This window comes from Pelodiscus sinensis, chromosome 1, assembly GCF_052426305.1.
Source record: "Pelodiscus sinensis isolate ZL-2025 chromosome 1, ASM5242630v1, whole genome shotgun sequence".
NCBI lineage: Eukaryota > Metazoa > Chordata > Testudines > Trionychidae > Pelodiscus > Pelodiscus sinensis.
In genome coordinates this window covers 332,063,541-332,085,925 of record NC_143052.1, presented here as the reverse complement: position 1 = coordinate 332,085,925, position 22,385 = coordinate 332,063,541, and the positions used below count along the sequence as shown (strand labels likewise).

Below are 22,385 nucleotides of genomic sequence, written 5' to 3'. Positions count from 1 at the left end.
TTTAAAACTGGGGTAGGAGGGGGATGTCAACCTGGAGGGAGGGAGGCAGGGAGGGCAGGCAGCTTAAGGGTAATGGCGGTATTGCCTGGGACACAAGGCTTTGCCATCTCTGGTCCACGGAGCCTGCTGTCCTCGGGCTCGAGTTGGGGCTGTGCCGGTGGAAGGGGCTGAAGATGGCTCTGCTCTAGCGGGGGGGAGGGAGGAAGGGGCATGGGCTGAGGGAGAGGAAGGCGGGTCATAGGGGGCTGGAGCTGGATGGGCAGGAGGAGTCCCCTGGGGGAGAGGACCTGGCACACATCGTGCTCCACTGTGATAGGAAATCGTCCAGGAGGCGATTATGCCAGCAAGCCTCTTCCCTGGTCCTTTTGGCCATGGTCTCCTGCATCCTGGCGTTGGTGCCCTCAGTTTTCTCCATGGCCTCCACATGCTTCCACGGGAGGTTGTTATAGGTCGTCCAATGCCTGCAGGTGCTGTGGGACCACGTGGGTGGTGGCACAGGGGTCACTCGGAGGTCAGGAGCAGCAGGTCCAGCTGTGGAGGAGAAAAGGGGGAACCGATCAGTGTTAGGAACGAACACACAAGTCCTTACAACAAGGGATAGGAATGTTGTTACTGTAAAGCCACGTCTGGCCCTGCCAGCTGCCTCAGCCATACAGGGGCTCCGTTGTGGCTAGGGCAATGTCCACCTCCTCCCCCTACCTCCTCCCCCCCTCCACCATGGCCGTACAGGCCAGGGAAGTGTGCAGCCACAGTGGGACAGGGGCCTGCAGCACGTTGGGTCTCCCATGGCCCCCCACCCACATACCCACCACCTACCCACCTGCTTGCACATGCACAGAGAGATGCAAGCTGTCCAGGAGGACCAAGATGTGCACATTGCTCTGCATCCTCTCTGCTCCCACCTCCCCCGTTCTGTGTCTGTGACCCTGACTGCACTCACCTGATGTTCCCTTGCCAGCGTCGGAGGATGCCTGCGACGCTTCCTGGGTCTCCGGGACAGGCTGCAGGGTCAGGGTCAGGGTGTCTTCCATCTGCTTCTCCTTCTCCATGTCTTCCCTGGGAACCTCCTGCCGGCCCTGCTGCACCGGTTTGTGCAACTCTGTCTGCACAAGCACCGGTGAAGACATAGGCTCCTGGCCTCCCAGGATGCGGTCCAGTTCATTATAATATGCACAGTGCATTGGGGCTGCACTTGATGCTGAGCTCTGCTCTCAGGCCTTCACATAGCTCTGCCAAAGCTCTTTCACTTTAGCCCAGACCTGTTGTAGTGTCCTGGGGTAGTGCCCTTTATCTGCCAGCCCCTGAGCCATGCAGCCATAGATGTTTGCGTTCCTGTGCCAGGTGTACAGGGCCTGGACCGCTTCTTCCTCCCTCCCTTCACAATTCTAACAGTGTCAGGATCTCTGCCCCTGACCAGACTGGCTCTCTTCTTCTTGGCTGAAGGCACTAGGGCTGGCTCCCTCGAAGGTCCTTGGGGGCCTCGTGGATCTGGAGCTGCACACATGGCCATGTAAAAGTGAAGCAGGGAAAGCCATGTGCTGACAGGCTTACTTTGTGGCCAGCTTCCTGTCATAATGCCTGCCAAGGGTGTCTGTGCCTTTAAAACATGGCTACAGACAGGAACAAAAGAGGTTTTCCCTGAAGGACTGTCCAGCAGGGGGTTTCCTTGGAGGTCTTTTTTTGTCGATGACAGAACTCTGTCAACAAAGGCGTTATGTCTCGTAAAATGAGGTTTACCGCCATCGACAAAACTGCTGCGTTCTGTCTACTTACTGTCAACAGCAGTAGTGTAGACTCAGGTTTAGTTTTGTCAACAAAAGCCCACCTTTGTCAACAAAACCCTGTAGTCTAGACACACCCTAAGATTAACTATAACCAACAAATATGCTTTTAAACATGATTTGTCCCTATCTCCACTACATGCTCAATTGTATTTAATATTGTGTTATTTAAAATTTGTTCTTTAACAAGTTAACTAACAGCATACATTTTGCCAATGAAGAGTTGGGCTTTACTCATGCAGAGTAAACCCTTATTCCCAGACTAGCTCCATTTTCTTCAGTGATATTACTAAACATGGCTAAATATTGTGGAATCTGTCTCTTTGCAGATCCATTTATTATTTTTCCTGTCTCTGCTTTCACAATTTAAAATATTACTCTGTTTACCTTCGTCTTCATTACAGGTTTTTTTAATTAAAAGGATAAAGATCAACAGCCATATTCTTTAAGCAGACAAATGCCTCCCCCCTTCTTCCTGAAAATAGATTCTTCTTGCCAAGATTTACAATGCCTTTTCAAGTATCTCGTGAGCAGAATTCTACCAGAATGAGGTTTAAAGGTTTTTAGTATTTCATCCACGTTATCAGTCGCCTTCAGCCTTAACCTCTGGAGACAAAACAGCATCAGTAGAAAACATCAATTCAGTCATACTCGGGGAAATGCATTTGTGATGTTTCCTACTTTGTCATTTTAATAGTGTAATAGAGAAATGAATTACAACTCAAGTTTACAAATCAGAAGTTTTTATGACTTTTATTGAGATTCTTCCATAATCACTCACAGATACTAGTAAAATGGAATTGTCAGTATAAATCTACATTGCACGGCTAATGTTTCTATTGTTAAGTCTATTGGCTGTTTAAAATAATTTTATATCATTTTAAATGTATGAATGATGGGGAAAGCCTCTCTCCATTTCTGATTCCTGCTTTCAACTCCTGCTTACAAAATGAGACACATGAAATAACAGTTATAGATCTACAGTAAATAAAATAAATAATGCTGTCATGACTACATAATAGTTATGATAATGCACATAACAAATATCTATTTTCTTGTTGTTCCATTGCTGTTCTCTATTTTACCACCTCCGTCTGTTATGGCTTGCCCATATGAGGCAACTTTCAGGATCCTGGCAATTCACTGTGCACACTTTGGGTCAGAGACTGTTTCATATCATTGCGTGTAAAGAGTGCCTAACACAATGGAGCCCTTTTCAGAGCTCTCGTATAGGACTATCTGGAAAACAAAAAATCTATTTAATGTTCAAGAGACTTGAGCCTGTGTTTCCTAAGTCACACATGAGTGCCCGGTCCACCAGGCTGTTGTCTATTCTAATTTTACCCATTCCGTCATTTTGACCAGAAATTCCATCCTGGACCTACAAAATGTATGTGTCCACAAAAGTTTAAGAATCACAGAATCATAGAATACTAGAATTGAAAGAGACCTCAAGAGATCATCAAGTCCAGTCCCCTGCCCTTACAGCAGGGCCAAGCATGATCTATATCAGGGGTGGGCAATAACTTCAGGTGGGGGGGGCCACTCCAAGATTTTGGAAAGTGGTCAAGGGCCACACTTTTCTGTGAAGGAGGAGTGAGGTCTAGGATGGAGGATGGGTGCAGAAGGGCACATGGGGTAAGGGTCTGGGGTGCAGGAAACAGTGTAGGGTCTGAGAGGGAGTTTGGTGAAGAAGGGGGTTGTGACCTGGGTCAGGGTGTTGGGATGTAGAGTCAGGGAGGGAGTGGGGGTGCAGGAGAGGATTCTGACTGGGGGAAGGGTTTTGGGAGGAGTTGTGACTTGTGGTTGGGGCAGAAGGTTTGGAAAGTGACCTAGGGGAGGGAGTTGGGGTGTGGGAGGGACTGGGGTGCCAAAGGCAGGCGTTGGCTGGGAAGCACTTACCCAAGCATTTCTCAGCCAGCAGCCCTGTAACACCCACAAGGCAGGCTGGGATTCCTGCCTTATTCAGCCACAAAACACTGAAAATGCAGCCTGCTCCCTCCACGTGGCTCTCTACTTTGGGAGAGGGAAGAGACTTTTGCTGCCCCCGTCCCCCAAGCCAATCTTTCAGTTCCTATTGGTTGATTGTTTTGCCCAATAGGAGCTAAGAGATTGGCTGGGGCCAGTTCCTAGTGGCTGGTTGTTTTCAAACAATAGGAGCTGAGGATTAGGCTGGGGGAGGAAGATCACCCAAAGCTTCCCCTCCCTCCAAAGAAGAAAGTCACATGAAGCAGCCCTGCATTTAAAACAGCAGCTGCTTCATGCCTGAGGATCCTGGGAGTGGCATCCGTGGGCCGGATCCAGTGGCTTAGAGGGCCGGCTCCAGCCTGTGAGAGGTATCTTGCCCTCCCCTGGTCTATGTCATCCCCGATAGATGTCTGTCTAACCTACTCTTAAATATCTCCAGTGATGGAGATTCCACAACCTCCCTAGGCAATTTATTTCAGTGTTTAATCTCCCTTGCTGCAGTTTAAGCCCATTGCTTCTTGTCCTATCATCAGAGGACAAGGAGAACAAGGTGACACCCTTTTAGATACCTGAAAACCGCTATCATGTCCCTTCTCAGTCTTCTCTTTTCCAAATTAAACAAGCCCAATTCCTTCAGCCTTGCCTCATAGCTCAAGTTTTCTAGACCTTTAATTTTTTTTTGTGCTCTTCTTTGGACCTTCTCCAATTTCTCCACATCTTTCTAGAAATGTGGTGCCCAGAACTGGACACAATACTTCAGCTGTGGCCTAACCAGCGCAGAGTAGAGTGGAAGAATGACTTCTCGTGTGTTGCTCACAATACTCCTGTTAATACAGCTCAGAACCATGTTTGCTTTTTTTGCAACAGCATCACACTGAGCCTCTTCATGGGAACCTGCCAGAAAGGTGGAAGTGGAGGAGACCCCAGCAGCACCCTCCCCAGCAAGCAGCATCTGCCACTCACACACACCTCCCCCAACACGCCTCTCCTACAGCAGCTAAGGATAGAAGTCCTCTCCCTGTGGGATGCCACCACTGTAAGATCTGGTGTGTGTGTGGCACAGAGGGAAGCTGAGCCCCCTTCCTGCCCACAGGATCCTGGCCTGTCCGGCACCTTCCCATGACTGCTTGTCCCCGGGCTGTGGGTATAGTGAGGCTCCTCTGGGACATCCCTGCCCCTGCAGAACAGTGCCTGCTGTCTAGGCCACAGATGGCCTTGCTCGAAGCACATAGCTATCTCCTGACTCACGGCCTTTCAGTGTCAACTCACACATTAGGGCTAGGCTTCATGCACAGTGTCTCTTGGGATGACTCTCCTCACTTTTCTTCACAGCTGGACCAGATAATTGCTGCAGATGACCCCACGAGGCAGTCGGGCACACATCACCAGCCTGTGTGCCCTGCAGTGGTCTCTTGAGTGGCAGGATCAGAGGTTGGATGCTGACATGAAGGAGCACCATGCTGACAGGGAGCTGTGCCGCACCATCTAGCTGTTCTGGCCCCATCCCTTAGACACTGCTCCACCCTCCTCCACTTTCCACCACCTTCCTCCTGCCTCCCAGATTCTTTCTCCAGTCTTTCCATAGTTATATTTACTCCAAATTTAAAAAAAAAAAATTATTGGTTCAGAACAAAAAAAATCTGGTTTATTCGGCCTACAGGGGAAGGTGGGACAGGAGAGGAGGGGAGGGGAACAGAAGGGTGTGGAAGGAAAACCATAGAGGGGTAATGAAGAGGCTCCTTGTGGGGAGGCCCAGGGGAGAGTTTCACAGCTGACGTTGGCTGAAACCCTCCTTCAGGGCCTCCCAGATTTGCAGAGCCCCCGATGGATTTGCCAGATGGCAGTAGTGTGTGGCTGCTGAAAAACACTTGTGAGCTTCTCAGCTTCTGCCTCCCACCCTGGCAGGATTATCTTCCACTTGTTCTCACACAGGTTGTGCAGGACACAGCAAGCTGCTGCCACCTGGGGGATATTCTGCTGGCCGAGATCTAGGTGGGTGAGGAGACAGCAGAACCTCCCCTTCAAACAGCCGATGGCACCCTCTACCACGACATGGGCCCTGCTGAGCCTGCAGTTGAAACATTCCTTTGTGCGGCCTAGGTGTCCCATGTACAGATTCAACAGCCATGTGAGCAAAGGGTAGGCTGCATCCTCCACAATGCACATGAACATGTCCAAGTCTGTGATACTGATGGTGCAGTCATGGGAAAAAGTGTTGGCGTGCATCTTTTGGAACAGGCTGGAGTTCCTAAAGATGCTGGCATCATGAGCCTTCCCTGACCACCCGACATTGATGTCAGTAAACTGGCCTCGGTGGGGGTAGGAGGGAGTGGTGGGGGACCTAAGTTGTTGAGCAAAAGAAAAAGGACTCCAAGACTTAAGCCAAAATATACAAAATAAAAATAACAAATAAAACAGCAAATAAAACAAATAACAATTAAAACAGCATGTCCCCTTTAAGACATGTGCAATGTCTGGTATTTTCTGAATTTCCGACTGGGCACTGGACGGAAGCCTGGTTGGGGGGGGCAGGCTACAATTGGGGCTGGGAGTCCTGTGGTCGCGTGCAAAACCCGGGCGTGGCATGGCGGGACTCCCAGCCACTCCCCCCGCCCGGCTTCTGAACACAACCAGAGGCTCCCAGAGCCAATCACGGCCCCACCTCCCGTCTGGGAGCCTCTGGTTGTGTACAGAAGCCAAGAAGGGGGAGTGGCTCCCAGCCACTCCCCCCGCCCCCACCCCCGCCCCTGCCCGACTTCTACTAGCAACTAGAGGGAGTGCCTGCTGGGGGCACAGCCTGTTGGACTATGGTTGCGGCCAGTGGCTACACTCCTCCCCCCCAGCTCTGCTTCCCCCCCCTTTCTCCCGGACAGCCCCGCGGCTCCTACCTTCCCTTCCCCACCAGCCCCGGCTCCCACCCCCCTTCCTTCAAGCCAGCCCCGTGGCCCCCCACCAGCCCTGCCTCCTCCCGGCAAGTCTCTCCCCCGTCGCCCACGATCAAGTGTGTCCAGTATTTTGGGGGGTATACCTAGTAACCCTAGCTGCGCAGCCACGATGTCTCCCATGGCCCTTTAAAATCAGCAGGGTGGGGCTGGGCATTTCCGTGGGCAGCTCTGGCTGCTTAGCGACCACTGGGGAGGAGCAGGAGAGGAGACGGGGCGGCCAGCAGGTTCCGGGCCCGCATTGGTGCCAGCTGGCTGTGCAGCCACTGCATTTCCCGGGCCCTGGCCCTTTAAAATCTGCAGGGCGGGGCTAGGCATTGCCGGGTGCGGCGCCAGCTGCTTACCTGAAATGCTGCCCCTGGCAAAGTGCTGCTCCAAGCACCTGCCTGGTTTGCTGGTGCCTACAGCCAGTCCTGCCCTCACAACCTGTATAAGGATACAGACATAGAATCACAGGGTTGCCAGTGCCCTCAGGAGGTCTCTGAGTCCAACCCCCTTCCCACACCAGGCCCAACCCTAACTTACCACATCCCCAGCAGGGCTTTTTGAAAACAGGACTTCAAAACCTCTAGGGAGTGAGATTCGCCCCCCCGCCCAGGGAACCCAATCCAGTGCTTCACCATCCTCCTAGGACAATAGCAAGTAAGTCATACCTGCATGAGCATGTTCCCGATGGTCGATCTTCCCCACACCAAATTGATTCCTGATAGAGTGGTAGCTGTCCAGCATGACAAGCTTCCAAATAGTGATGGCGACCCACTTCTAGAGGGGGGTGGTGGGTCACATGCATGCGTCCTGTTGCCCGAGGGCAGGGGAGAGCCACTCGCACATCTCCAGGAAGGTGTTCTTCCACATGCAGAAGTTCTGGAGCCACTGCTGGTCGTCCTACTGTTCCATGACGATTTGGTCCCACTGATTGGAACTGGTGTCCCAGCACCAGAAACGGTGGTGCACAGTGTGCAGGGAAAGGTTGGGGGGGATGTGCTGCATGGGCTGCACATAGAGAGATGCGAGGAGGTGCCCCAGAGTGAGCTGCAGGTCCTGCTGCTCAGGCAGCAGCTACAGGAAGTGACTGTTGTCATGATGCCCTTCTCGGAGTGCTTCCAGAGGGCTCTAAATGGGTGTGTCTAGACTACATGCCTCCGTCGATGGAGACATGTAGATTAGCCAGATCGGCAGAGGGAAATGAAGCCGCGATTAAAATAATCGCGGCTTCATTTAAATTTAAATGTCTGCCCCGCTCTGCCGATCAGCTGTTTGTCGGCAGATCGGGGCAGTCTGGACGCGATGCGCCGACAAAGAAGCCTTTCTTGATCGGCACAGGTATGCCTCGTGAAACCAGGTTTACCTGTGCCGATCAAGAAAGGCTTCTTTGTCGGCGCGGCGCATCCAGACTGCCCCGATCTGCCGACAAACAGCTGATCAGCAGAGCGGGGCAGCCATTTAAATTTAAATGAAGCCGCGATTATTTTAATCGCGGCTTCATTTCCCTCTGCCGATCTGGCTAATCTACATGCCTTCCTTCGACGGAGGCATGTAGTCTAGACGTACCCAATGTGATTCAGACTCCAATCAGTGTGAACACACTATTTTGATATAGCTCTGTGCTAATGTGATGGGAATTTTAGCATGGACACACTATTTCAGGAGTTATTATTCTGAAATAGCTTATCTCAAAATAAGCGTGTAGTGTAGACATACCCTGTGGCTCTTATTTTTAGACCATCTTTATGGAAACCTGTTTGGGTTTGATTTCATTTTGATTTTTTAAAGTTGCAGAACTTACAGGACTACTTTTAGATTCCTCAGTCTTGTTCTAAGCAGAATGTTCTTCTCAATTTAAGGGTACCCTCAATCCAGAAATCTCTAGCTAAATTTCTCCCACTTCAGATCTTTCTCAGAACAAGTGAAATGCAGTATTTAAATAGAGGGTCAAGAGTGCTGATGCCTTCCCAAAATACAAACTGTGGTACACATATTTATATTCTTTTCCCCATTTTCTGTTTGAACAGACTGTCATAACAGGTCATCACATTCAGGCATATATGAATGTAAATTTTGCTCTATGCACACAGTGTAGGAGGGCAGAATCTGACCCTCAAATGAAAAAGTTCCCTAGTAACTACAGCTACTGTGCCTGTTATGCAAATATATTGGCAGCTTGGAGTTGTATTTGAAGCTGTTATATTGTTATGTAGCTGGCTGTGCTTGTGTGAGTTGCCTTTAGGTTTGCCTTTATTTTTGAGGGTTACCATTCTTTCATCTATGGAGAAAATTGAGACCCAGTAAAGACTTTCAGGTTTCCCAGCCCTCTTCATTATGTCTTTTCTTCCAAGATCTTTGTGCAGTTGTATGAATAAAAATGTCATGTAAATGCTATGTACTTATGATTTTCATATCAATAATAAGGAATTAAGGTAAGGTAAAAATAAGGTAATGCAGCCTTTAGGAAGGTGTAGTTTACAATATAAGTGGTCTAGTCCTAGTACACATGAAACTCACATTTTGTATTGGTGGGCATGATAACCATGAATTGAAGAGGGGAACTAGAATCTTCACTGAGTAAACTATTTAACTGGGCACAGTGTTGTATTCATGAGGTAGCCAGGGAGTGGCCTTTGATTATTACTTGAGTGGCATGAGATGCAAAGTAATATTGTCACCATTAAAGTTTCTTACAGTGGCAGCATAGATCACTCCTTTATATTAGTTATTACAAACAGATTCACGATGCAAAGAGCTGCAAGAATGCTTATGGAACAGCCGTGACCCTAAATAATCATCATCTACTTCCTGTAGCATGATAGTGCTTAGAGTTGCCAGCTGTGACTATGGCCCCATTGTGCTTGGTGCTATATGTACAGGTGTGAAGAGACAGTCTCTTGCCCTGAACAACAAGAAGACAGACTGTAGCAGGGGAAATGTAGGTACAGAGCAGTGATTTACGCAGTGCAAAGCCACATGGAAGACCAGAAGCAGCATCAGGATCAGAAACTAGGTCTCAAGTCCAATTTTGTGACCTAGTCACTGGATCGTGCCTCATCTTTTTCTCTGTCCACCATGACAAACTCATTTTTGCCTTTAAATTATAAAGGGCCAATCTCCAATTGGCATCAGTAAGAAGTGCATATGCTTCTCCAAGGGCACAGCTTAGCCCCTGATGACATTTGCCCAACATTTGTCACACAGCATATTGTGAGGATTTAGCACTTGCACAAAGGTGCAGTAAGAAAAATTATTTGAAATAAATGTTTATTTTGACTCCAGCATCCCACCTGATGCTAACCCATAAGTTCAGCCCACAGAGAGGAGACTGAGCCACACAATTTGGATCTGGATTTTAAATGCACAAAGATCAGGCTGGAGGTCTGTCTCTGGGTCAGGCTAATCATATCTTCACTTACAGCAACATGTACAGTACACATGCTGGCAGTATACAGTGAGACACAGCCTAGGCAATAGTGTCGAGTACACTACACACCTGAACCGCCAGGTGATATTCCCTGCATGACACCCTACATGCCCAAGAATATTTTTGGCAGTGTAATGTTCTGCTGCCTCTTCTCTGCCAGAGCCTTTCCCTGCCAAAAGGCTCCAGCAAGCCAGAGGCAGCCAGGAAAGCCTCTGGCAGGTGTCTCCTGCCACAGCCTTTCACTGCAGCATGTAGCTACACAACACAGGGACAACTGTGGTCACAGCCTGCCTTTCACTGGTGTGGACAGCTATATGTGTAGTGCTAGTTCTTTACATGCTACCTTAATGAGTGTAGACATAGCCACAGAAGAACGGCTTTGCATTCCTCCCCCCACTTCCACTTCTTCCTGAAACCCACAAGTTTTAATGTGTGGAATTTTTCATTACACTTTTCTTCCTTTGTGAGTGTTGTCATGCAAGGGGTAATCTCACTACTCATGGTACAATTTTTGCCGTGATCTATAAGATAGATAAGTAAGGACATACCAAAGTCACACCAGGAGCAGCTGTGGGAAAGAATTACCCCAGGGTATGTCTATACTGTGGGGCTGTGTCTACACTGGCATGAATTTCCGGAAATGCTTAAAACAGAATAGTTTTCGTTATAAGTATTTCCAGAAAGAGCGTCTACATTGGCCACAGATGCTCTTCCGGAAAAGCCCTTTTTCCGGAAAAGCATCTGTGGCCAATGTAGACGCATTTTTCCGGAAAAGACTACTGGGCTGTCTACACTGGCCCTTTTCCGGAACAGTGTTCCGGAATAAGGACTTACGCCCGAGCGGGAGCAGCGTAGCTTTTCCGGAATAGCGGCTGATTTTGTACAGTAGAGCGTCGTTGCTTTTCCGGAAATTCAAGGGCCAGTGTAGACAGCTCGCAGCTTATTCCAGAAAAGCGGCTGATTTTCCGGAATAAGTGGCCCAGTGTAGACACAGCCTTGGGGTATTTGGTATCTCGGAAAAACTCCGCCACGTCTAGGAAACACGTTTGCTCTTCTCTTTTTTTTTTTTTTGCAGAAGACCAAACATGCTCTTTCAGGGAGCCCTGTATACCTCATTCTTCGAGGAATAAGGGCTCCTCCAAAAGAGGAGGCTTTTCTGCCATATGGCCCTGTTTAGAAGGGCACAAATGGCAGAAAAGCCTCTTCCGAAAAAGCAATCGGAAAAAACAATCAGAGGACTTTTGCTTGAACGGAAGCAGCATAGTATTTCCGCAAGAAGCACTGATTTCTTACATGAGATCGTCAGTGTTATTGCAGAAATTCAAGCGGCCAGTGTAGACAACTGGCAAGTTTTTCCACAAAAGTAGATGCTTTTGCGGAAAAACTTGCCAGTCTAGACACAGCCTGCAAGTCTTGCGCAATCCTGTAACAGGTTCCTGTTCTCTGTGGACTGAGCACCAAGGGAGCCTGTACCACACACTCACCAACACACTATGAAGCCATTTTTAGCATCTAGTTATTTTAGCCCAAAAGAGGATGGCAGCACACATGGGTGGAATTATATTTCCACATTTCTGCTAAAAATATTAGTGAAATACTTTTTGATTTCTTTTACCAAAAATTGGAAGAAATAGTGAAAAGGAATTTACCACAAATATTTCCAGTGCTAAAAAATGTCATACCCTCATTGATTTTCAATCAGTTCCTGAGCAAAGGAACTTGTACAAACACTGGAACAGGCCTGTTAGCTGTGAAGGTGAATTACCCTGCTGATAACTCTTTTAGGAAGGAAATGGCTATTCTCAGTAAAGATCTCCTTTTAAATTACCGAGACAAAGCCATTTCCCTCAGATGAGCAATCGTGCTTTGATCTTTGAGCACTGATACTAAGCTTATATTGTGTATCCCCATCTCTAATGCTTAACCAGACATTCCTCACACAGATCTGGGTTTCCTGCCTGTCAGCCTTTCATTTGCTTTCTGGAGTGGCCCTCTCAGGCAGAATCCAGGCTCTTGACCATTACGTTCTTCAAACGCTACTCCTTCCTGCCCTTCACCCCAGCCACTCATATTTTATCTCTATGTTTCTATGGCCTACTGTTGTTGGAGCACCTGATTGCCCCATCCACATTAGTGAATTGGTCCTCCCCACACCTGTGTGAGGTAGAGAGACATTATCTCTATTTCACAGAGAGGGAACTAAGACAAAGGGTATATTAAGGCTATGCTTACACAGAGGAGCTATTTTGGGATATCCCGAAATAACTAGTCCGTGCTTTAAGGGTATGTCTACACTACAGTGTTATTTCGAAATAGCTTATTTCAAAATAACGCGTCTAGACATAAAGTGCATTTTGAAATAGCATTTTTCTATTTTGAAATAGTGCGTACACATTCAGTGGACACTGAATTGCATTTAAGGCTGGCCAGAACCAGTTCTGGCAGGGCATCAGGTCAGGAGTTACCTTGTGTGGCTGCTGCCTGAGGCTATCAGAGACCTGTGCTTAAAACCGGACAGCTGGTTCTAAGGTTTCCCTGCTTGCTTGCCTACCTACCTCACTGAGGGACAGCAAAGCATTTTTTTCTCTACATGCCCTGGTTGCCCTCATTCAGGACACTACAGCACTCTGCAAGAGGGAGCTGGAGCTGCCCCTGGGCACTCTGGTGCTTCTCCTGGATGTGTTGCTGAGAGCCTGGTAGCACGTTCTGCAGGCAGTAACAGTCTCCCTGGTGTGCCCCACTGGGGGCTTGTGTCTCATTCCTCCCTCACGTCCTTCCACTTACCCTTCCCTACCCCCCTTCCTGCTGTACAATAAAAGACACATGTTCATTACAACAAAGCCTCTTTATTGAACAAAACTGGGGTGGGGGGAATGAAACTGAGTTGAGACTGGGGAAAGAAGGTTGGAGAGAGGAGGAGGGAGGGTGGAAAGGGGAGGGGGAGCTGGCAGGGGGAAGAAAGGGGAGGAAGGGGGAGGAGAATCTCAGGGCTCAGGGTTGGGGGTCTCACCGGCCCAACTGTCTCCCAGAGCTGTGGGTGCAGGGGCCTTGGTGTCCCTGGGGGTGTGGGGAGGGTGGGGAGGAAGAAGCGGGAGGGGGAGAAGGAGTGGGAAGAGGAGTGGTAGCTGGGGAGGCAGCAGGGGCTGGAGCAGCAGGAGGCAGCAAGCTCTGCCCCAGGGTCAATGACCACTTAATCAAACTAATTTAGCTGGCAACTAGAAATAAATTCATCTAACCCAACAAAATTAATATTCCATATTTCTTTTTGCAATATGCTTTCCAGACAAGAGATGCTGTTTCATTGATGTATTTCTTGAACTCTAATCGGTGCCATTTGTAATAATATTTCCTGTCTGGTGACCTGAGGAAGCCACAAGCAATAAGAACAGATGGATGCAGCTTTGTGTACATATCTCTATTAAACTGAATCATTGCAGGGTTAAAGTAGGACATAATTTTTTACACTTGAAACTCAGTTGGGGTTGAATCCAATCCCATAAAGTAGGAAGTAAATATTTGCTAAGTGTTTTAAATGGTTTCCATTGGTTAAAAAGCCCTAGAGTGTTTTCTAGTTTTCCTCTCTGTAGAACACTGTCACAGATAGGCAATTCAATCATGGTTACTACTGAAAACATAGAGAGTTCAGTATTCACTGGGAGTTACCTTGATCACAAAGTTTTTGATCACTGTTCTTTGGTCTACATAAGAGAAAACCAAGGCTCAATTGGCATGTGACTCCAAAACAAAGGTCTGGTCTGCATCAAAATCATAGTCATGATTTATGTAAGATACCATTGTATAAAAACTTGAGGGGGCAAGGAGAGTAAACCCCTGATGGAAAGATGCCCCCATCGTTAGTAAACTAGCTTAGGGTATGTCTACACTACCCCGCTAGTTCGAACTAGTGGGGTAATGTAGGCATACCGCACTTGCAAATGAAGCCCGGGATTTGAATTTCCCGGGCTTCATTTGCATAAGCAGGGAGCCGCCATTTTTAAAACCCCGCTGGTTCGAACCCCGTGCAGCGCGGCTACACGGGGCACGAACTAGGTAGTTCGAACTAGGCTTCCTAGTTCGAACTACCGTTACTCCTCATGAGGAGTGGTAGCTGGGGAGGCAGCAGGGGAGTTACTCATGAGGAGTAACGGTAGTTTGAACTAGGAAGCCTAGTTCGAACTACCTAGTTCATGCCCCGTGTAGCCGCGCTGCACGGGGTTCGAACCAGCGGGGTTTTAAAAATGGCGGCTCCCCGCTTATGCAAATGAAGCCCGGAAAATTCAAATCCCGGGCTTCATTTGCAAGTGCGGTATGCCTAAATTACCCCGCTAGTTCGAACTAGAGGGGTAGTGTAGACATACCCTTAGTAGTTGGAGTAGTCTGTAACACCCCATCTTGGCTCACGTGCACTAGCTGACCTGTTCAGGAGGGGGCAGATCCAAAGCTCCAGCCATTTCTCACCCCTGCCCACCTACCTGTGTGGAAAGAAGAGCCCTGTAACTGTTTTTTCTTTCCCCATGCATGCTGGGTGACACGGGATTTATGCTCTGAATTGAGGTGGTACTTTGCCTTCCCTGAGTGAATACATAAGCAGGCTCATGATTTAGCCCCTCTCCCTCTAACACCCATAGTTTGAATCCCTATTTCAAGCTTTTATTTAAAAATTATATTTTTCCTTACAGCAATAAGGCACAAAAGGTTCCCACCACTGAAACATTATCTAATGCTTGAAAGTGTCTTTTGCAATTTCTGAAACCTCTCCTGTGTCACACCTCACACTCCAGTGTGTATTTCTAGGCTCACTGCTCCACAGTAAGGTAGTTGAAAGTACTTTGCTTCAGGCCTTCTTCGATGCAACACACCCTGGGCTTACCCATCAGCTCACTAATGTACACTGAGGTATAGCGTATTGATTAAACTGCCTCTCAGGAACCTTGCTGCTCACTGTAGCTTATCAAATAAACATGTCATGTTAGCAAAAGGACACAAAATACTGAGCTGAAACAAGCCATTGATTCTTTTATAGTTGAACAAATGCTATTATGCTGAAACAAGTCATCTTTAGACAATAACAAGCTGGGACAGTTATATGTTGTCTGCTTGCTGAAAAAATGGGAACATATTATACAGAATCAATCCTAAGCCATGCATCAGTCCCTTCACATTGCTCCTGCTAAACACATTGCCCAAAAGGGGATGGATCCAGTGAAGGGGGAGTTTCCAACAAGCTCAGAGCTAATATTGCGGGCCCCTGAACCACTTTTGTGCAGCCTCCAGGTTCAGAGGGATGTTAGGATCATTTCCTGCGAACAGTAGGACACAGAGAACATGCAGCACTCCATTAACCTACAATTGGCTGACAGCCCCTTGGGCCATAGCCAGCTGGGTATAGTTTAAGGAAGACAATTTATTTTCCCCAGCTCAGCTGTCCCCAATGGACACTGGACACTGTCAATTGTACATGCTATTCATCATCATGGTATCTGAATGCTTTGTAATACAAATGATCACCATCACCTCCATATTTCTCTCTTTGTGAATTGAAAAGCCATATTTCTTAAAGACAGCTGGGAGAAAATTTTAGGTCAGCAGTTTTTCAAAGAAAAATGCAGATTCAGCAACACTGAAATGCTTTGCAAATTCATATTATTTTTGCCAAATTTTTGTTGGGGGAGGAGATTAAAAATTCTGAAAAAGATTAAAAACGTTTCATTCTAATATTTTACACACAAAAAACTTGATTTTTTTGGTATGAAACAACTCTTTGTTCAAAAATCTCATCTAGTTTCATTTGTTTCAAATTCAAAACGATTTAAAAAACTGTTGAGATTGGAATACAATATTTCTGACTGAAAAAACAAAATTGTTCACTGAATCCAAAATGATTTTTGTTTTTACCTTTTCTTTTACCTAACATTCCTAAAATGATTGGTTCAATTTGAAATATTTTGATATTTTGAAATTGCCAAAGCACTGAAAAATCCCTTATTTGCACAGCTTTATTCACAGATGAACTTAATATCATCATAAGCAAAAACATACATAAATCATTTCAATAGAACTAGTAGAATGTTCTTTTTAATCCAAAACTATTTACTACTTAGATGTCTAAAATAAACCATCATCACAGAATGCCACCTCTAAAACTTTCTTACAACTAGACAGGGCATCCCTGAATATAACCAGGAATACATTGTGTCATTTACTAAAATGAGATAGTCAGTTATACTTAGCCTCTCTCTTTCCCTCTCTCTCTCACTAAAGTATACCTCCTACTTTGACTCTGTCTCATAGCCACTGAGGGTCCTACTAGACACCAAATCCTGCTATTACATATGAACAATTCTTAGTAAAATCAATGGGAGTTTGGGACTTATATGAACAAAGAACCTAAGTGACTTTTGAAAGTGGGATTTAGGGGCTTTTGGAAAGTTGAAGACTGCCACAGAAAAACACTTCCATGCGTTCAGTGTAAAATGAGGTATAAAAGGTAAATCCAACTGAAGCCAATAGGTTCTCTGTAAATCAGACCACAAATGGATGGAAGAAGGAAAGACAATATAGAAGAAACAACAAAGCAAACTCACTAGGTATAAGGTAGCCATAGGAATGGATTCACACATTGGTTTAAAATGCAGAAATAAATAAGCAATTACAATTATTCAGAGAGGAGTGATGGTTCTCTCTCCCCCCCCCCCCCGCCCATGCTAGAGTAATGAAAGGAAGTGGGAGCCCATGCAGCCATGCTATTCTTCTTTGCTCCTCTTCCAGAGATAGATAAGCAATATGTTAGAAAGGCTAGGACGCATGAACTAGGCAGTGGATACAGGCCAAGATTTTACAAGTGACAAGAGCACAAGTCCCATAGATTCCAAACCAACTGAACAGAGGTGATTCCCTTCCATATTCTTCACAGACCTGCCCTTCCTTCTCCAGTACAATCAGTTTCACTATCATGTTGTTCTTTCTTTGCCAGCCACACAGCATGCTTGTGAATCCTCCAATAGGGTTCACTTTTATGCCAGTATATACTTGCCTTTCCAACTCTACTTCATTGAGGGGGAGCATACCATACTCAAGTTATACTCTTTCATGTCACCTGCCAACCACATCCAATGTCCATTAATTTATGTGAAAAGAGTGGCAAATACACAGAGGCACACTGAATATGTAGCAGTCACCTTTCCTCATTGTGCAATCACTGTAGTCTCGTTTCCGACTTGATTACGGTAGCTAATAATTTTCCCCTCTCCCCTTTTTGTGCAGATGGAAGTGAGCTTTAGAGCCATGGTTACTGAGCAGTAGATCATATGAAAGAACAGCTGAATACTTTCATAGAACAATGCTAATGGAACAGCACTACAGAGAAAGGAAAATACTCATTCACAAATAAACGCTCTATTTTGAAGCGACTTTTACTTCATTTCCACACAAAGACTAGACCAGCTGTGTCTTAAAACAACATTCAGATCATCTATTGTTTCAGTTATTAATGGCGTCATATTTATATGCATTTCAAAATAAAGCAGCAAAGAATAAGAACATAAATCAGAAATAATTCTCTATTACAGCTGTTCTCTGAAAATCTGTACTATGCAGCAATACTTTTTTTTTAAATAAAACTAGAAGGGACCTTGAAAGGTCATCAAGTCTAGTTACCTGCTCTCACAGCAGGACCAGGTACCATCCCTGACAGATTTGCCTCAGATACCTAAATGGCCCCCTCAGAGACTGAGCTCACAACCTTTGGTTTAGCAAGGCAATACTCAAGCCACTGAGATATCGCACCCCCTAACCAATAGCCCAACAGAGACACTGCAAACAGTGTAATGTATATACATAAGCCTGTCTGGTATCTATATCATAGATGACAAAGTTTCTGTTAAAATGATTTCTAGAACTTCAGTAAAAACACACACACACAACCTTACCGGCAGGTGCAATTGACCAATCCATGCTATCTTTTGTACCATGAATACCAGTGAATGTCTATAATTATACAGGGTTACTCACCTTCCTAGCAGCAAAAACTCTCCAGCCAGACCCAAGCGCCTCATGGCCATTAGCAGCCCTCTTACTGTCATGCCCTCACAGAAGCAGGCAACCACTCTTGCTTTGGGCAGGTGGCTTCTTAGCTTTTTCAACAGCTTGTCAAAACTCTGTTCACCAGCATTGCTATAGATCTTGTAGGAATGAGCAATGCAGATCCCCTCCTTGGCTGACATATCTTTGAAGGCTTCCATTCCGCTCTCACCATAGTTTCCTAAATGGAAACAAAGAAACCCCAGAGTTGTAAATTAATAGATTAAAATGTTGAGGTGGTCCATATTAGGAAATAAACGATCAGATTAAATGCTCTCAACATTGATTCTAACAAGGAATGGTTAAGAACTATTCTTTTCTTTTAAGAGAACACAATGTTTACAACAAAATGTTTATAAATCACAGAGCTAAGCATTCCCTTCAGCGTCTGCTAAATTGACTGAATTAGTTTAGTTGCTTTCAGGTTTTTGACAGTTTTTAAAGGGTAAAATTAAGTGTTCAGAAGTATTTGTTTGTTTTACTCTTGCTTTAAAATGCAACATTCTGAATGCTAAAAAAGACTAATTAGCAGAAATGTGACTTTGCACATAATGCAATCTTCAGCATACCGGTTTTTTAAACATGTTAATAAAGAGTGCATGGCAAAAGTAATCTTCTGAGGAACTGACCTTTTCTGTGCTTCTCTCAAGAAAATATGGTAAAACTGAAGACACTAAAGGTCATGGCATGCTAAAATGCTGGGTTTGCTTTTGGCTTTGGTTTTTTTAAATTAAAGTAGTAATGTAAACCTGAACCAGAACTTTTATGCTGCCCCTTACCCAAAGGAGAAATTCCTTGTAAACATCACACATCAACCTAATTATCTCTTAAATGTTTCCTTAAAACATTCCTTCACTAAAAACTTGACAATGATTTGGCCATTGGTGTCCTGAGACTGAGGCTTAACATGCAGATAATTTGTCTCATAGTTTCCTTGTCTCTCAGACAGTCAGTCTATATTCACCAGTTGTCCCTTGTCTTGTATAGAAAGTGCTTTGAAGTGCTTTGAAGCAATGACCATCTCTTTGTTGTCTTTGTTGCCTGATTGCATGGCACATAGCACAAAGGAAATATAGGAATTTACTACAATGGAGACATTGGAAAGATTATTGTGTTGAATGGTTGGCCCTGGATGGGAGAGTTTGGATGTCTAGCTCTGACAATGTCTTGCTAACACTCTCTGACTTTGTTTGTATTATGGTAGACTTTAGAGGTCTATTGGGGTAGGCACTATAGATAAACTTAATAGGAGACTGGCCCCACCTTGAAAAGCATGCACTCTGAATATGTAGGACAGACAAAGGGTGGGAGAAAGGAAATATTTTGACACAGGGAGTTGAAATGAGAAATGAGACACAGGGAGTTGAAGTGACTTATGAAAGGTCCTATCATCAATGTGCAGCAGAACCAAATCTGAACTTAGACCTGCTGGTTTACAGTCTAGGTTCTCAACTGGTGGTCCATGGTGACTTTTTCAGTGGTCCACAGGAACATTGTCCAAAGTCACAAGGTATGAGCAGGCGCCGCCATTAGGCTGTTTTACGCCGTGTTCACAAGCACATGGTGTGTCATCCACCTCAAAAAGGAGGTGGTCCACGAAAATTTTTTGATTGGCCTGGTGGTCCATGCACTGAAACAAGTTGAGAATCACTGGTCTAGTGTCTTAACCACAAAATGATACCCTTTCCCCCATATCAGGACTACAACTGGTCCAAATTCAGAATTCTGCCTCATTGAAATCTGAATGAACAGTCAAAATATCAACAATTCTCACAAAACAGAAAATTCAGAAACTGGTTGATTTAAGAATGTTAAAAATGTCTCATTTTGGCTCAGTTCAATATCAGTCTGTTTTCCTTTGTGCTACTGTTGTGTCTCATTGAAATGTAGTTTTTGAGTCTTATGGGCATGGTCCATTCTAATTTATGGGTCTGGGTCCTCAGTCAGATGCATCTCCTATTGCGTTCCACAATTACATGGCTCACATGAGGTGACACATCAGTTCATCCAAAGGCTGAGACTTCAGTAAATCATGTAGTAAATCATGTAGTCTAACCAGGGAACCCACCCTATAGACTATATGGAGTCATTACATACTCATACTGTAACTTGAAGGCGGTCCTGCAGCACCCAAGGCCTACAAAATTAGTGTCTGAATGACCCAAACTGAAATATCCATTTGGTTTGTAAAACACCCACAACATTTCAGTGTAGATCACTATGACCAAACAAAATTATTTCTTTTGATTTTCGCAATAGACGTCTCAAAAAATTTCAGTAAAATTAAGATGTGTTGATTTTGATTTTGTAGAAACGTCCTTTCCATTGAAATAAAAAATTCAGTGGAAAATTCCTAGACAAGGTGTAAAACACTCAACCCCTCAGATGAAAGCAAAAATACAAACTATTATCTTAGGCATTCTATAAAACTCAGGAGAGGTTTGACTACAGTTTAGCACAAGTAGCAATTTTCTCAATGAATGTCCCAGCCATTGACTCTTTTATAGTCAAATACTATTATGTCACAAATATATTGGTCATATAATATTTCAAGGCCATAATTTTGTTACACCATACAGGATGTACCTCATATAAAATGAGAGAAAGTGCTTCAACATAATGAGGCCACTTACCAAATTATGCAAATTTTCAACATTCAGAACAAACCTACCTTGATAGTCTAACTCTGAGGGTATGTCTACACTACCCCGCTAGTTCGAACTAGCGGGGTAATGTATGCATACCGCACTTGCTAATGAAGCCCGGGATTTGAATTTCCCGGGCTTCATTAGCATAAGCGGGGAGCCGCCATTTTTAAATCCCCGCTGCTTCGAACCCCGTGTAGCGCGGCTACACGGGGCTCGAACTAGGTAGTTCGGACTAGGGTCCTATTCCGAACTACCGGTACTCCTCGTGAAACGAGGTGTACCGGTAGTTCGGAATAGGCACCCTAGTCCGAACTACCTAGTTCGAGCCCCGTGTAGCCGCGCTACACGGGGTTCGAAGCAGCGGGGATTTAAAAATGGCGGCTCCCCGCTTATGCTAATGAAGCCCGGGAAATTCAAATCCCGGGCTTCATTAGCAAGTGCGGTATGCATACATTACCCTCCTAGTTCGAACTAGGAGGGTAGTGTAGACATACCCTGAAAGAGACTGGGTTTCCAAGGTGGGAAAACTCTAGCTGTGTGGTGTGACAGTCAACAAAAACAGAATGCAGCTTAGTGTCAAGATACTGGTACAAATCCACTTGTCATAATTGTTGCTGATTAAACTACTTAATTAATTATTCAAAGAGAAGTCCCCTGTTGTGGAGTACTTTTGATGAGGTATGTATATTTAGCTAGACTGTAGTGGTACTGAACATTTTCAAGTGGAAAAATAATCATTGCTGTTAGATTCCCTTATATCACAAAAAAAGTCTGAATTTCCTTAAAGCAATATTTCCCCTCCAAGAAAAAAAAACAACAACAACAACCACAAACAGGAAAGACTGAGAATGTAGGAAGTTATGTGAAGTTTTCATCAAGAGTTTCTTCCACATATCTTCCTCAATTATAAGGAATTAGAGATGGGGGAGTTCATGGCTGAAGACACCGTTGGCAAGTTGATGGAGCCCTACACTTCTCAAAGAAACAGATCTTATTCATATTACGTGTAGTCTTGGAAAGAGTAAAACTTTATTGGTGTCAATAAATGTCAATTTTTCCCACAATCAATGAAAAATATTTCCATTAATAATCATATAAATTTACATATAGACAAAGTAAGAAAATGCTGCTTGAAAATTTATTAGAATTTAATTTAAGGATCTTTGCTTTTTTTTAAGAATAGGTTAGACAAAGACCTTTTAGAGATGGCCTAGATCAGGGGTGGGAAAAATATGGCCTGCAGGTTTTATCTGGCCCACCAAACTACTGGCTCTGCTCTGCAGCCCAGTGGGAGCCCCATCCGACAGGTACCCTGCCTACTCCAGCCCTGCATGATGCTCAGAGCAGCTGACGGCAAAGGCCATGTGTCTTTCTCTGAACACTGTGAACCTGGGGCGAGGGGCTTCACTGCACTCATCCCATACACAATCTTGCAGCTGCCACTGGGAGCTACCTGTTTGCAGGACAGGTAGTGCATAAAGTGTTCCCCCGCCCGAGTTCCCAGCTTTCTGAGAAGCACATGGCCTCTGCAGCCAGCTGCTCTGAGCAACCTGTG

General features: G+C 45.4%; 1 protein-coding gene across 1 annotated transcript in view; it reads right to left on the bottom strand.

The window, feature by feature from the left end:
• GRM5 (glutamate metabotropic receptor 5) overlaps positions 1-18,358 on the bottom strand; it is a 222,356-nt gene extending 203,998 nt beyond the window's left edge. The window contains exon 1 of the mRNA XM_014571135.4: positions 18,114-18,358. Within this exon, the coding sequence (XP_014426621.2) occupies positions 18,114-18,343 (230 nt within the window). The 5' untranslated portion in view covers positions 18,344-18,358. The remainder of the gene's footprint in view (positions 1-18,113) is intronic.
• Positions 18,359-22,385: the final 4,027 nt, after the last annotated feature.